The sequence below is a fragment of the Ptychodera flava genome, chromosome 12, assembly GCF_041260155.1.
Source record: "Ptychodera flava strain L36383 chromosome 12, AS_Pfla_20210202, whole genome shotgun sequence".
NCBI classification, from domain to species: Eukaryota; Metazoa; Hemichordata; class Enteropneusta; family Ptychoderidae; genus Ptychodera; species Ptychodera flava.
The window spans coordinates 21,968,213-21,984,589 of NC_091939.1; the positions used below are offsets into that span (position 1 = coordinate 21,968,213).

The window sequence follows — 16,377 nt, forward strand, 5'->3', positions numbered from 1 at the left end:
TCTTTCCTCGTGTCAGGAAAATCAAAAGCCATTTGTATATTGAGTAGTTCTGCACAGACTTTTGAAAAACAAGTCATAATAGTGTTTGCAACCATTTTTGCTGCCATTTGATAAACATTTTTAGATCTTGCTAGAGAGTGGTCACAAAATAAATACATAAATAGATAAAGAAAAAATCAGTTTAAAATCAAAGAAAGAGATTTGACGACCTGCAAAAGTTCAACTGATTGCTAATTGTCAGCTATTTGAATTCACAATATATACACAGTTTTTCATTATTGATTTCTGAGTAATTTATTGATTGAACATAAATTGAAATTCCCGGATTCAATTGAAGTGGACGTGCATGAGTGCATGTATACAATGGTTAGAAAGTAGCGAGATGAATTTCCATATGCCAGAGAAATTGCACTGCTGAACTGATTTACTTATAACTTGAATTTGGCCATAGTCATCTTGGTAATTTTTCCCCTGACAGAAAGTTCGAAGGAAGGGTTTTTCAAAAAAAAAAACAATTCTTTACTGCATTTATTTTTACAAGTACATGAAGTAGAGAATTCTGCAGTTGGTTGTAATGTTCACACATTTTAATTGGCTCCAATTCCTTTATCAATGTGTCACCTGATGTAGCTCGTAGGTCTTCGAGCCAACTGACACAATTTACGGGCAGTTTCTCTTCATCAACCCTGCTATTACCCTGTAATATATTTTATATTATAGTGTGTATGATATTCTGTTAATGTACGCTTTCCAAAGAAAACTTTGTGCAGTCAATGATGGGAAAATATGGCTAAGAAGGCGTACTGTCTCTAGTGTGCATGTATTATCATTTCGCGGACACAGATTCTGTCCCATGACAGAAATTTCATATGCCCTTTGTAAGGAAAAAATGCCATTTTCCAAATCATTACCAGCAGCACTGCCCAGTCGTTTACTAAAATTGAATATTGTGGCTCATTACCTGTCTTTCCTATCTCTGTTTCTTTTTTTCTGTTCACAAACTTGCTCTCATTCTGTTTCTGTCCCTGCCCCTCCCTCTCCCTCCCCTTGCTTCCTCCCCCAAAATTACCTTAAATTCATGATTGATCGATCGACTTGATGAAAAGTCATAGCTCTCCTGTCTGTTCACCTGCAAGTTCCTTTGACTGGCCTACAAATTCCCCCATGGCTACCAACAATTTGTCACCTGCGACGTTAGTGGAGGGAGGATTCTATGAAACAGTGTGTGAGCTAACCCCCTGGGACCAATCAGAATGGGCGACTCTTGTTTGCCAAACAGCTACTACTGGGCAAACAGAAACCTTGGAGTGTTTTTTTATAAAAGTGTGAAAACCATTTGCACCTCAATAAAAGGTATTGAATCAGTCTCCCTGTGGCTGTCAAGCACACAAAACTTCTATTCTTGCCATCAAAGTTATCACTGCTTTCATCTCACGGGAAGTCCACCAAGTATGTATTGAAAAAAGAAGAAGAAAAAATAGGTTTGTCAACTTAAGAGAAAGTGCTCCCCATGTTCAGTTGTGGACCGTGAATGGTTGCAGGAGCTCTTCAGTTCTGCTTTGAAGGAGGAGGGTAGAGGGTAATTGTACAGGCTAAGGGGAGGGGCAGTAGACATGGGGGATTACAGGTAGCTGTTGTTGTGTTAGTGGGCTCTAGCATAGCAGAGACTTTTCCCATTCAGGGCAAAGTAAACATCACCTCTCAAATGACGCAAAAGCAGTCCATCCAAGTTTTGTCTCCGAATTGTGTGGATTCATTTTCTTTGCTTGTGCTGGTTGCATAATTCCTGGGGTGTCTTGTCTTCACTTGTCTGTAACAACCCGGGCTTTTTTATTTCTGTCTGCTGAGGCGTGACCAGAGGAAGATGGAACTCAAAGCTAACCACGGTGGTTGATCAGGTTGTTTCTGCCTCTGCAGGCATCTATGACCTGTATTGTTTCGACGCGAACAGTTTGAGACAATTTCCCAAGGGCCTGGCAGTGGACTCGTGATGGCAAAACCTGTTGTTGGTTTTTTTGTGTCAACACTGAAAATGTTTGCTGTGGTGCGTCATTGTCCGTCAGCAGCCGTATTGTCTGAGGTCTCACTTTGGCATGACATAAAAGTAATTTTTCAGTCTACTGTAGAGTCAAATTTTTTCGGAGAATTATAGGTACTCAGTCTAAACACACGTAACAACACATATGCTGTGGTCTTCTACAGCATGTAAATTTGCATACTTTTGTCGTACTCTGGCAGCTCAGGATCTGTAAAAACCAATTTGAATGTTTTTGTCCTTTGTTTGTTTGTTCAAAACACGAAAGCCTAATCCTAAATCTCAAATAATAGACTCCAGCCGATCTTCACTCGGCTTATCAGCCTATCAGATGAAAGGATGGTAGAAACAGTTACGTTCAAATAAAATAGGGATCATTTTCGGGGCAGGGGAGCACCCACAAGTAATCATGCGCAATGGGTTTTAGATTTAGGAGTGTCGTTGAGGACGCCGTCGTTTGAACTCCTCTGCTCACGCACCCTTTGAAAGAGATTGTGTGTGGTGGGATGTCCAAGAAATTTCGCCTCGGGCGCACAGCATTATGCCCCATCGTCAACATAGCATTTAGCCAGCTATTGGTCAATTGTGTATTCAGATGCAAAGGCAGAGTAAACCCTATCGAATGACAGAGCAATGCAGTTTGTGCAACAAGGTGGAGAATTTTCTCACCTGTGTTATAAAAAGGAGCTCTGTATGGCATGTACAAGGGACAGATTTTTTTTTGAAAAGTTGCTCGGAATATTTTCAACTTTTCATCCTCAGTCCCCGCATAGGATAGGAATGAGTGAACTTCCTGCACTATTGATTGCGAAATTTGAAATCATGCCCTTCCATAACTTATTGAAGTTTTAAACAATGTGTTGAATATTTCCAGTGTAATTGGGAGAGCACAATAGGCACCAACACAAAGGGTTCAGTAGTTGTCTTCCTTTGAGAGAGATACCACGCATAACCTTGCAAGATTTATCTTCCCACAGTGCCAGAATACGCCCGTATCACATCATTTTAAGAACTATCGTTCACAGGTAAGCCCTTAATGGGATCAGAATTTGCCTTGATACCAGGCAACTGCAAGATTATGGTCAAACTGGGATCAATATAGGGTATCGGTGCGAAACAAAAAAAAAACACTCTTCAACAATAGTAGTCCTTGTCAAAAGGTAACTGTATATGCTTATTCATGGACAGTTTAGTTTGCTCATTGACCGTAATATCGCAACAACCCTAATGGAGAAATTTAAAGTGGTTCACTCTCAGCACTTCACCGTCACGTAAAGTTTATGCTACATGTTAGGTTATACTGATTGTGATATTGATAGACCACTCATTAATTCAGAGCACACATATCTCTATAATTGACCTAATCTAAAGAAGACCCTTTTTAGTGGTCATTTTGCATCATGTTTATTTTTGAATTTATTCTGTGTATCTCACTAAAAATGTTACACTATACCAATATTTATAGTGTAGCAGTACTACTTCTTCTGGTTGTAGAGGAGACTCATTGTAAAAATAAATGATTTTCAGTGCATACCTCAGCTTGAAGCTCATTGAATGGATATGTGCTTGTGTTTTACATGTACATATAGATCTCTGTTCATCACACATGCAAAGCTTGATTTAGAACCACGTCACATCAATTTTCAATTTTTGGTGAAGTTTATGCCTTCATTCGTCAGTAATCAAATTTTTCAAATTCTTTGTACTTGTGAGAAAAGATGAAAAAATGACGTGGTTTTGTACATAGTTCAACGAGGTCAGAAGATTGGCACCGTATTTAGGACATTACTGTCAAAAGTTTAACCTGTGTGATAAGTACCCTATTAAAATGCATCATTCACACCTATGTGTGGCACCATCCAGTCTCTTGTCGATACAATATCATGAATATGCACCTTTCAGAAACCGCAGTTCTGGTCCAGACATTTCTGTCTGAGAAAGCACAGTCCACAGTGCCTTCATGACGTGGACACTCCTGGGCTTCATTTTCCAAATAGGTCTGTGTGAGCGGCAGCTCACAGCGGAAATGGGGCGGGGGTTCTGGTCGGCGGGGATTCAAATACCGTAAGAGTTGATCGTGTTTGCTTCAGTGGAGCTGTATCAGAGCATAGAAAGAATGTTACATTGGGTACTGAAAGAAATGTTGAGTCACGCTGCCATGTGAATGGAGTGTAGGCAATTTTCCAATGCCTGCATTATATGGCATCTCTACCTCCTTGCTACCGATGTCATTTCTTGAATGGTGTTTGATCACATGGTCATTTTCATAGATATTTGGTATTTCCCTCTGCTCATTAAAATATCAGCCCTCTCCCCAGAGCTTTATATTGATTGAACAGCGACGTAGGAAGTAGTATGTAAGTAGTATTGATGTGTACCCCATGAGAATTCGTTTCCTTGTCATTTTTAGCCGTGAGAATTCAACAGTGTTCAAATATTAGTAGATTGTGCGTAGAGAAATGACGTTTGTGTGGAGATGGAATCTTGCAGGCTGCATATGTAATCTCCATACAGCCTCCCGATTATGTCACATACATGTTTGCTTTTTTATACACTCAGCCAACAATCTTTTTGCTGAGCAAAAGGCATAGCATGGATAAATTCCAGTTCAAGATTTCATTGCCAGCTTTAACAGTACAGGACAAAGGCCAGACTTAATAAAAAGATAATTATTTTCTATGCTGGTTTTGTATTGGTAGTCTGCTGGGTTTTGTCTGGGAAGTGACCTTATTAGGCTTATGCCACCCTCATTGGGAGATCATTGTCGATGGCACTTTGAGTGAACACTATGGATGTCTGATCTTCTTGTTAGTCAAGAACGTGTACAACTTTACACACAGCAAAAGTAACCACAGACAAGAATAGAAGGCTGGCGACGTTGATTTTCACGTTCTTCATGCCACATTAGATCCACAGTCAAGCTGAAATCAAGTCCAGAGAATAAAGAAAAGAGAAAAACGGCACTGTGTACAAAAGCTTTTTATTGAGTCGGTCAGTGGTGAAAGTGTGTAGAGTGGACGTTGACGGACTTGTGGATTCAGACTCTCTTGAAGTAAAATATACGACAGGCACAAGAAAGAAGATATCAAGTGATTGGAGTTCAACAGTTTCAAAAATAAGGAGCGGGAAAGCAATTTGAAGTGTAGAGGTTAGCCGTAAAATGCGACAGAGCATGATGTCAGTTCAGCTGGGGAAGCTGTCTGGCGCCACTCAGTGAAAACAATTGTGTCCACTGCACCCAGTTCATTGTGCAGCCAGTCGCTCTCAGAATGGGGTAGTCGGCTGTGTGTGTCGTAAAGTCATGTTGACGACAGCATTATGAGATGGCATTTTTTCCATCCAAGCCAACCCTGGTAACGGCAGCTTTTGGCCTCTGTTTATGATTTCTACAGCATACATCGCAGGAGTTGCCAGTAGCCCTTGATAATCTGTGAATCTTGGTAGTTATTGTTAGTTCATTGGGTCAGAATTCAAAGTTACTGTGACCAATTTTCAGGCTGTTTCAGCTGACCATGTAGTTGTGGTTGGAAGTACTGTTCTCTTCGCCCCTATTTACCACTTCAAGTATCCCACTTTGCCATTGAAAACAGTAGGATATGGCCAAACCATGGTGGTGAAATGGGTAAAACAACTTATGTACAATGTATTGGTTTGCTGCTTGTGATGTTAGCCAGCCCACCGCCCAAATTTAGTATGCAGTGAGAATTAAATTCATCAGCGTACTTTTCTACACAGTTGTCAATCTCTTCAAAAACGTCAATTGTCAAAAAAGGGGGAAATAACGTTTAACTGTACTTTTAATTGCCCAATAGTCTGACCCCATTGGACAATAGGAAACAATAGGAATTTCAGTATTATTCAGGGATTTGTGGGGTCATGAGGTCAGGTGGTTTGGTACCAAGGATCACGTCAGCAATCCCTCGATACGGAAAACACAACCGTTAAATTGGAAGTCGACATCGTTTATCACCTGTGACGTAATTTACGCTGGAATAAGTGATTCAAATGAGAGAATTAGGTGATATGTGTTTGTCGTATGCACCGCCTAGCAGACTTTCAAATCTCATCTAGGTACATGCCAAGAATTTATAGTATCAACGTAATGCATACCACATAACCAATTAGTTAACCTGTTAGAAAAATACACTCTTTTGATGGACAGGAAGTTGCAAATTACAAAGGGCTGATGAGTTCACGGTTTTGTACACAGTGTCATTATCCAATATGCATCACCAGGAAATTGAGTTGTTTTATGAAATGCGCCAAAAGTGTTTACCTTCAAGTCAGTGGTACTTACGTAACCGTGTGTGTGACATTACCTTTTACTGACAGTGCCGATTTGCATGCTTTCCCTATGGGTTTTCTGTCTGTCTGTGTGTCAGGATATTTGTGTGTGTATCTGCCTGTCTATTTCACTACTGACAGTGAGACCCCCCTTCTCAATAATGCATTTTTTTGAACACTGGGCACCAAACAGCTCGCAAAGAGTCACCCAGTGAAATTCGAAACCCTTCCTGAATTGGATAGCTCATAATTTTGGCTAAAATTGGAAACTCGATGCCGACTATCTTTTGTTGTTTTCGAACAGAGGACAGGCTATGGGCTTTTTAGTTTTCACAATGGGTAAGTTTTTACAAGGGGTAATCATCTGACAACTGATCCCCCCAGAAGCCCCCACAGATTATTTGCCTAGCAGGTCAAATGATAGGAAAATTGGGCTATTTAGGTTAAATCTAATTACAACTGATCTAGGTAAACAGTTATGTCCACAGATTAAAAGAGGGCCAATTTCCTCCAATGTATCAGTTGGTTTGTTCAAGTTCTCATGATTAGCCCGCTGTTCAATGGAATTAGTTGAATAGCTCATTTAGGGACAGCGAGATCCATACTGCCTTCAATCAGGAATCTTTCTGCGGCATTTATGTATATGACAGCAGTTTCCAGTAGTAATTCAATGTGTTCTAGTTTGGCATGCATGTGCTTCTCGGTCTAAGGTAGTTTAGCTTCACATCGTTCATTTTACGTGAGCTTTGAGAACTCTGACATGACATCCGATCACAGTAAAAATAGATACAGAAATATTTTCCCAAGGTAATTTCCACAAGCTGGGGTTGTACCTAGCAACTGAAATAACTCTGACGCGCCACCACCATTACATGTAGAGTTTACTGACCTATATGGTTCCCATGTCCCCATTGGCTCATTCCAAACCTCAAAAACAAGATTTTCGTATTTCACTTCCATGTGACTTTTGTCAAGGAGGAGTTTAGCAGCACTGAGATAATTGTGCTTTGTTTCACTTGGATCTACAGTTTCATCACAAATGTACAACTTCTCAACTATTCTAGTTTCAAAAACACTGCTACCATTTTGCAGACGGTATCCCAGCACCTCAGTGGAGAATGGACGGTGGGGGGAGGTCACCATTGTTTCAATAGGGGGAACAGACTGACTCCACGCATGGCTGATCTCCTGTCATGCGCAGATTATGGCTTTAACAGATAAATCAGCTTTCGTTAACAAGAGGGACAGACAGCTCAAGAAGTCACTCAAAAAGACGCCAAGTGAGGAACTGAGTCAAAAAAGGGGAAGAGATTCACCTATCAACGTTTTTAACGACTAAACATACAATGCACCACTGCCTAATACTGAAATTTAACCTGTACACCCCAATTCCCTGTAAATAGGTCCACAGACACCATCGATAACAATGGGTTTGGGCCAAACCATGGCTGTGGAAGGGTTAAAAACTGAACAATGCTGAAACACAAATCTAGGTCTTCTTGGTTTCTTCACAAACAAGGTATAGTCTGGCCTCCCCGCAGTTGCACTTAGTCTGTTTACATTCTGTTCGACAAATTTTTTCTGACAAAACATTGAAAAGTGTACAAATCATTGGACCACTTGGATTGGAAATGATATCTTGTCTGTGGAGCAGTGTTTCATCTAGACAGGGGGATGAGGGGATTCCCCTCGGTTGACATGTTGGCACCCCTATAATTTGTCAAGGGAGTTTTGAAAAGTGTCATAATTGAATGATCACTATACCAGTCTCTCCAATCAACGGTTTAAAACTCACAGGATTTCCATAAAAAATAAAAAAAACTCAATGTATTCAGGGATGTAGAAAATAGCCAGCAACTGGCAAAAACAACGGGCTGGTGGCTAAAATTTGCCAGCTATGAAAATGTAGTTATAGTGAAAAATCAGGACATTTTGCACAAACTTAATGTGCACATACACTACTTGTAACCGCCTATACTTTAATATTTGCCTCCTGTAACCAAAATTTTCTACATCGCTGGTATTCATTTGTAGAGTAAGAGCAAATTGAAAAGTTGCTATAGCCTATATCATTGATGGGTTATTGCACAACATTTACATATGGAGAAACGCTACTATTTTATAATAGCACTTTTTTAATTAAAATTATAACCAAGAAGTGGCTGTTTATGACACCCTTGGATGAGGCTTAGTAATTACATTTAAATCATTATCAATATTTCATTTATATGCAAATTATTGTGCAAGGTGAAATTTGAAATTTGAAATTTTTCGAAGTACATGGACATACATGTATTTGTGATGACGTGAAATATCAATATATTTATTGATGTAGCTTCTTGTACCTTGAAAATTTTTGACGTTTGAAATTCATTTTGATGATTTCACATAGCCAGACGCGGCTTTTGTCAAGGTGTGAAATAAATGTTTTGGCACCGAGATAATTGTGGTGTTTTATTGAAAGGAGAGTTTTCAAGTGGCAATACTGTAGCCAGTGCCATACAGTTCACCCATGCAAATTGTGCAGAGGGAAATATGTACAGTAACATGTAGGACAATATCCAATGAATTCTCCGACTCAAACAAATATTTTGCTGGTTGTCTAACATTTTTATCTGACTCTCATCTCTATCTGTTCACATTGGCAACCCAACTGAAATTTGGGCCGACGCAAAATAATTGTCCTTTTGGGATTAAATTTGTCCGTGTCCACACTTACCGGTACCAGAATTAGGGCCGACGTAACTTTACCTTCCTTTGTGACCTCTGACCTGTCAAAGTTCAAAATGGCGCATTTGAATATGGCACCCTGTTTCTACTGTTCATGATTTTTCCTGTGTTTTTACGCACAAGAAGGGCAAATATGACTACCACTCACCCTTTTAATCATCGGAGAGATCTTCACCATTTATTGGATGAGCATATGGTATATATAAGACTGCGGTGGAGAAATAACCAGTGCGCGGCATTTTTGACATGCCTCTCTAGTCTATTACGTGCACTGTGGAATCGAATGACATGGTCTCGTTTGCGGAACAAAGGTTGGTGGGAAGTTCAGCGTACATGGGATGATATAAAATGTAAAGACTGGATTGAAAACTTTCGATAGGTGTAAACTTTAGTTTCAAACGTCGTTTGTTTTGTGCAAATAGTGTGACTAGTTCAACTTCGATCCATAGCGGAGGCCTGGTCAACTGGGACCAGGGCCGACGTAACGTGTCCACACTGGCGATTTGTGTCGGACCAAATTTTGCGTCGGCCCTGAGTCGGCCCTGAACCCCCCCTTCTAACCGGGACCAAACTGAGTCGGCCCAGGGCCGACTCAGCGTGTCCACATTGGTTTTTTACGTCGGCCCCGCCCTGGTCGGGACCTGGGCCGACGCAAAGTCGTCAGTCTGAACGTACCACTCTTCACACGTGTTTATCTGTCGTTTTGTTGGTAAACCAAACAGATCAGGAAATAGGCCTACTTGAACTTGACTTGAAGCATCCCTTGTTTGTTTACATACTGTCATTTCAAATTGTCTGTTTTATGAAATATTTTCTTACTTCCATTTTCCCAACATGTACTGGTACAAGTGTAAGTCAACATTAATTTCAGTGGAGCAAAGTGTTTATTGTTGACGTACACACACAATATTCCCAATTGTACATTTTTTCAGTGTTCTATCCTGCATTTTAATTAAATGATTAAAACGGCAGAGAGTCAGGTACTGATATTATCGATGTCCAACAATGCTGTGCCATCATCTGATGAACAAATTATATTGTTACAGGTAATAAATCCGTTGAACTAATTTAATTAAAGTTGTTTCAATTTACAATCGGCTTTATTGCCAATCATAGCATATTTATATATTAGCATCGTAAATGTGTATTTTGCATAATAATATCAGAGTTTTCCATTCAGATTATCAAGAGATAAAAGGAGTAGAGAGCTCTGATTCATACTTGGTACTGTAGCGTGTTTGTGTGTTATTATATACCATGTGGATTATTAGTACGTAAAAGTATATGTACGTGTGAAGCTGCAGTACTTTTACCCAACCAGATAAACATTGGACAGATTTAACTATTACATCGACAGTGTCACAATTTACATGTACAGTAGCCAAAGCAGAGTAATGCATCAGTACAGAGCTTGAGGTGTACTTCACTTCCATGGATTCTGATATGCACGGAACATGCAACGGAAAGCTGCTCAGGAAACCTCCGGAAACTGATAAGATCAATGCCCTTGTCTGGCGCGTTCTCAGGCTTCTTTGTTGCCGCACTATTCAAAGCTCTGACTCGAAAACTTGTATCATTAGGTTTTTGGTAGCCAAAGAATCAAAATTTAGACACCCCACAGTCACATGGCATAGCCATGTGATAAACAGGAACACGTACATTGCTTCTACCTTACAGTGCCTCTGCTAAGTTCATCACTCTCAAGTGACTTATATATTGTTGAGGAGGGAAATTGAAACTAAGGATTTTGATACAACCAAACATACTTGCAGCAGTAGGATGTCATACCAGTGGCGCTACTTCTCATCATGCCAACCAAAACATTTCAGGGTTTGAAGTATACCATTGCAATCTGTAAATATCTATGTCAGCCATTTCTGCTTCTCTAGGAAGAAAAGCGAAAGCACAAATGCATTTTTGTTAGCTCATATTTGGTTTTATATGTAAATACCAAAAAGAGCTTATATTTTTTGAATGGCACAAGATATGTCTCACTCCAAACTGTGAACAATTTATTCTTTCTTTCACAGGCCATGAGAGACGGCCAAGATACCAGTAGCGAGACTGGTAGCCGGCACTCCAGCACCACAACGGAAGGAGATCCGGCGGTCACAAACGAAGACAAGAAGGCGCTCTTCCTGGACAAAGTCAAGCAGAGCAACGAAGCCTGCCAGAACGGCGACTTCCAGCGGGCCATACGCCTCTACACGGAAGCCATTACGCTAGACCCCACGAACCATGTGCTGTACAGCAATCGGTCGGCCGCGTACGTCAAGATGGAGCAGTTCGAAAAGGCGCTGCAGGATGCAGTGAAGGCAAAGGAGCTGAATCCAAAATGGGCCAAGGTAGGGAGCTGTCTTTTTACACACCACCAGATGGAATGCGTTTTCCCCCTGTAGCTTTTGAGGATGAAAGATTTATATTATGTTGATCTGACCATTATTGGGTTAAATGAGGCTGTAATGGTGGTATGCAAGTCTAAAGATAACAGACGACCCTACAGAGCCAGCAAAGTGCAGTCATTGATATTTTTTATTCGCACCCTTTAACCTTTTTCGACAAAAAAACAGCACACTGAAACGTGTGTATCCTTTGTGTAAAAATATTCTTAAGTGATGGTTACTCTGGAGATGTGGTCTGGTTTCTGACATACTGGAGGAAATAATGTATTTATTCCATCTTATGACAAGGTAAAGTACAGATGCTTGCAAACTTTGCTAAGTGTCTCTCTGCCTTCCTCCGTGAGGCAGTGGTCGTCATGCCGATAAGAGTTGTGTCTGGCACATCTTTCACGGCGAGTGTTGAGCATTCCAACGTAACCGTGCCATTGCGTACCTCTGTTTATACACTGTGGTTCTCATGGATGTGAATTATTTGGTTGGCCGTCCCCTCCTATAGGGGACAAATCAACGCTGCAAATTGACCAAAGAGTCACCCAGATATAGCTGGGTTTCCGTGTACCTGCCTGTCCATAGCTTGTATGATGTGCAGAATAGGAAGATATATTTTCTTCAGAAAGATATTTACAAAACATAGTGATCAAATCAAGCATGTAGCTTGTATGTCATGAAAATTATTTTTCTACAAACGGAAAAGTGATCCTGGCTTTTTCACACTCCCACCCCATCCCCCGTGAAATTAAAATTGTTAAAAAACAAAGGAAACTACAACATGGTATTTCAAGGTGTCGTGGTTGTGTACACTGATGAAATAATCAAATCGTCAGAACTAATCCTTTCTTTCATATGAGCGGCCTGAGCCTACAGCATTTCGTACTTTGTGATCAAATTTCACAGTAACAATAGACACTACAGGTCACAGGCCACAACCTTTGACCCACTTCCTTTTTATTCATTATAACAATAGGCATATATTCTTTTGATGTGTAGTTTAGGCACTGGGTGTCAGGTTTCTTCACCCAGCTGAGGGAGATGGGTGTTACACAACTCCATCGATTGTAGATTCTGGATTCCCGGGTGATATATGAGAGTGTGCCTGCCTTGACCCATCCAGAACATATAAATAGCACCAGGAAAAATGGCCACTCAGAGCACTTATTGGCAGATGAATGGCTTTCAGGGTGTCACAGGTATTGTGGTAGGTGTGAATGAAGCCGGTGAGGGATAAGCCGGAGTGTGAAGATCAGATTCTTGGTAGCGTTGCTATTTGTTCATCTTAGCTGTTGGGCATCTAGAATTTCACTTGTCTACCAGATTGGATCTGCAGAGCTGAAAAATGACTGGCTACCTAGATTTCAGACTAGCTGATAAGCCTTTTAAATGAAGCATCTTAACCAGATTATTATAACTAATAGGTAAAGGAGAGAAACAGATACCATCAAAGGCATGAAGTAGGAAAACAAGAAAATCAAAATGGTGCAGGGTATTGTGTTAGAGTTAGTGATTGTTTAAAAAGACATGGATCAGAGACTGTTTACCATAAGGCCGAATAAAAAGAATTGTGTGTGTAGGGTAATATGCTCGAAAGTTAGGGTAAGTAAAGTCTGCGGAAATTGCCTTTATTTGTCGTTCTTTTGGCTGAGACCTGTGAAATATGGTAGACTTTAGAGATTTTACACCAAATCTGTTGAAAATGCGGAAAAAATGTGTAAGGTTAGTGGGTTTTCTGAAGGTAAGGGTGGGTTACCAGAAACATATGTATTTGGGGGGGGGAGCCTAAAAGATGAACATAGAGAGTCATTCAGTATCAGATTTTATTCCGTTGGGAATTTAGGATATTATGGCACAGAGGCCACAATTCTCTAGGGGTAATGTCTTGCTTTCATTCTAGTATTTCAAGTTTGTCCTTGTGTGGAGAGAGATACTGTTTCAGGTTACCTGTACCTAAACAGTATCATTTCAGCAGACTGTATATGTGTGATTGATATAAATGTATGTACCGCCTAGAGATAGGCCAAACTGTTGAGTGTGTGGTCTTTTTGCTTTCTTTCTTGCCTTTCTCAATGTGAATACATCTGCGCAGACAGTTGCATAGCTGTCGTAAATAAAAATGCTTTTCAATCTATGAATAAAGAAAGTTACTGGAATGAAAAGTGGAGGTGGGGGCGGGGAGGAAAAGCGGTATCCAGGGCATCTTGGCATCTCTGACACCAGCATGATGACACTCATCTTGCTTGCAATTGACGCCTGATTCCCGCTGTCAAAATGTAATTAGAAACCATGAAAGGGGTGTGAAAAATCTGAAAGCCCGAGTTTTCAAATGGAAGACCAGAAATCAGATGGTTTCAAAAGAGTCCTGCAGAGAAGGCAGTATTGTTGATGCTATTGTCAGCATCTCAGATTGGTCAGACAGTACCCGCCCTGTAACTGACACTTCACGAGGTCAATAGAGGTCGTCTTGTCGGCAAACATATGGTGCCCATTGATTTTTTTTTTTGGAGAATGCCGAGGGATTGCAAATTTCACAAGTATTCCAATATCCAGAAGTGGCGGGATTGTTTTTTAGTCTTTTTAACTGAACAGTCTGTGATAACCAAAGAAATTCTTGAGTGGGTGGGTTGTCAAACCTAACTTTGCAGTACGAATTGTTCTTTTTCTGGGTATTGATAAAAACCAGTCATAGCACTTCAATCTTTTCCTGATACAGTAACTACGCACATTTTTTTTTCATATTCAGATGTAAACTTTTTTTAGGAGTTCATGTGAAATCACATTTTTGAAAATGAGAATATTTGAGGATTTGTACACAAAGTTTTGTATGCAGAATAATCATGATGTCATAGGTAATTGACTGAAAAGGGTGAGATCTAACAAAAATGAACACCTCTCTGAGAGAAAGTTGTGATCCTATGTCTGAACCTCGAGAGAATATTGCTGTCTGTACCCTCAGAGACAGTGAAAGCAAAATGGAAGGACCAGCAGTGTCAAGTATTTCCAGCTGTGACGCACATTCCATTGTCATCGCTGTCTGGCAGTCTGGCCAGGAAGATGAGAAATGAAAAAAAAAAAAGAGAGAGAGAGAGTTCTGGAATGTGGAGTGGGAAGAGACAAGTGGAGTGGCATTGAATGTTTGTCTTGATGGGTCATGGGATATGGCCTGGCTTATCATAACATCCCATGGTTATATGGGGTGTACATTACCCAGGCACTGCTGGCTCACACAGTAGGACATGGGTCTTCAGAATCAACAGGACAGTGTCAATGTTTGCACAGTCCTACTGGGAGGCCCCCACAGACATAAAACAGGCTGACAGCTCCCAAGTTTCCGAATCGTCTGTTTGTAATAATAATAGTAATAGCATCATGAGAAAAAATTGTGTGCCGAGTAGAAGAGGAAGGGAGTGCATTATCGTAATATGTGGCAGAGAACGCCATCGATGTGAATAGGGTAGAGCCTTGGCATTCTACCGAGTGCACATTTCTGCACTTCTGGGACTACATATAGGATCCATTTAGTGGAATCAGTTTTTTGAGTTAGTGCGGATAAGTGGTTGTTAGCCTTTCGGCTATGTTGTAATATAGAATTATATGGGCATGATTGGTATCAAATAACAAATAAAAAAAATTGAAAGTATCAAATAACAAATAAAAAAAATTGAAAGCTTCGTCAGCTGCAACTCTTAGTGTGTTTTCCATTTTCTTTGTCAAGTCTGTTTGTAAAATGCATTTTATTTTAGTCTTGTACAGGTCTGTACTGCCTAATGCTTTGTATTCAACCTGTCAACATAGCCTCTAGGTGTGTATTGCATGTTCAATAATATTCTTGAAAAGTGAATTTTGGTATGGACTAGAATTTACTTGTCAGTAAAAAAGTTGCATTTTGTACTTCAATGTGTGAAAGGCTAGTGTACTTTTCATTCAACATAGGATTAGAAAGAAGCAAAATATACTTGCATATCAATTTTTTCATTATAATCATTGTACTCAAAAGAGCAGGAAAATGCCTGATCTGTTTGGGATTTAATAAACATCCATCAATGAGACAATCTCAATCTATATCAGAATTGCAATGTTCGGAATCCCATTTTAACAGCCACATTCATTTATTTGTAAATTTCTTCTTTGTGTCGCCCCCTCGCCCCACAAACTCAATGCATTACATCAGAAACTGAATTGGATTTTTATTGTATTGTATGTCATATAGACCAGTGCACGCACTGTATGTTTTACAAGATAGGCAAACAAGATAGATTTGTCATACACTTATGAACAGTATTTTGATGATGTACACCGTGAGTGTGGTTTTCAGTAAATATATTAGAAGTCATAGAGCAAAGAAACTCATCCCTGTAGTGAATTTGGTCTATCTTTCTATGACTAGTAGCCAGCAGTAGCTGTCACTTGTTGCAGCAAATGTGTTTTGTGTAATGTATGCAAATCACCTGTCCCCTGGCTGCTATTGCTGTATCAGTGAACATATTACAGCAAGTTTGCTAATCCATGATTTTTAATAATTAATTCCTGAGCAGAGCATTTAAGCTGTCAGTCTTGCCAATTCAACCCCTAATAAATGTGAGGTATGTTGAACATGGTGATTCTAATGGTTTTAACTTGTATCCTATTTTATCCCCCTCTTGCCAAACAACAGCATTTTCAAAGCCATTTCTATAGACACAGTGCTTAGTATCTCTGTTGCTATCATTTTTATGCTCAGGAGTGTTTGGTGGTTTTTAACCTTTACTCAAGATTTGGGGTAATTTTCCCGTAATCCCACAGGTGGACACAAAGATTAGCCTGGGTAAACAACATGTCGGAATCAAAGTTTGTCGGCGTTTTCCAACCCCACATGGTCAACAGCAATTACAAAGTAATTGTTCTATTTCATAGTCGGCTTACACTTGGTGTTTGTGCGCTGTCAATTGGATGGAA

General features: G+C 40.1%; 1 protein-coding gene across 1 annotated transcript in view; it reads left to right on the plus strand.

The window, feature by feature from the left end:
- LOC139145395 (tetratricopeptide repeat protein 28-like) overlaps positions 1 to 16,377 on the plus strand; it is a 90,742-nt gene that overhangs the window by 21,053 nt on the left and 53,312 nt on the right. The window contains exon 2 of the mRNA XM_070716534.1: positions 11,080 to 11,394. Coding sequence (XP_070572635.1) covers positions 11,080 to 11,394 — 315 coding nt within the window. The remainder of the gene's footprint in view (positions 1 to 11,079; positions 11,395 to 16,377) is intronic.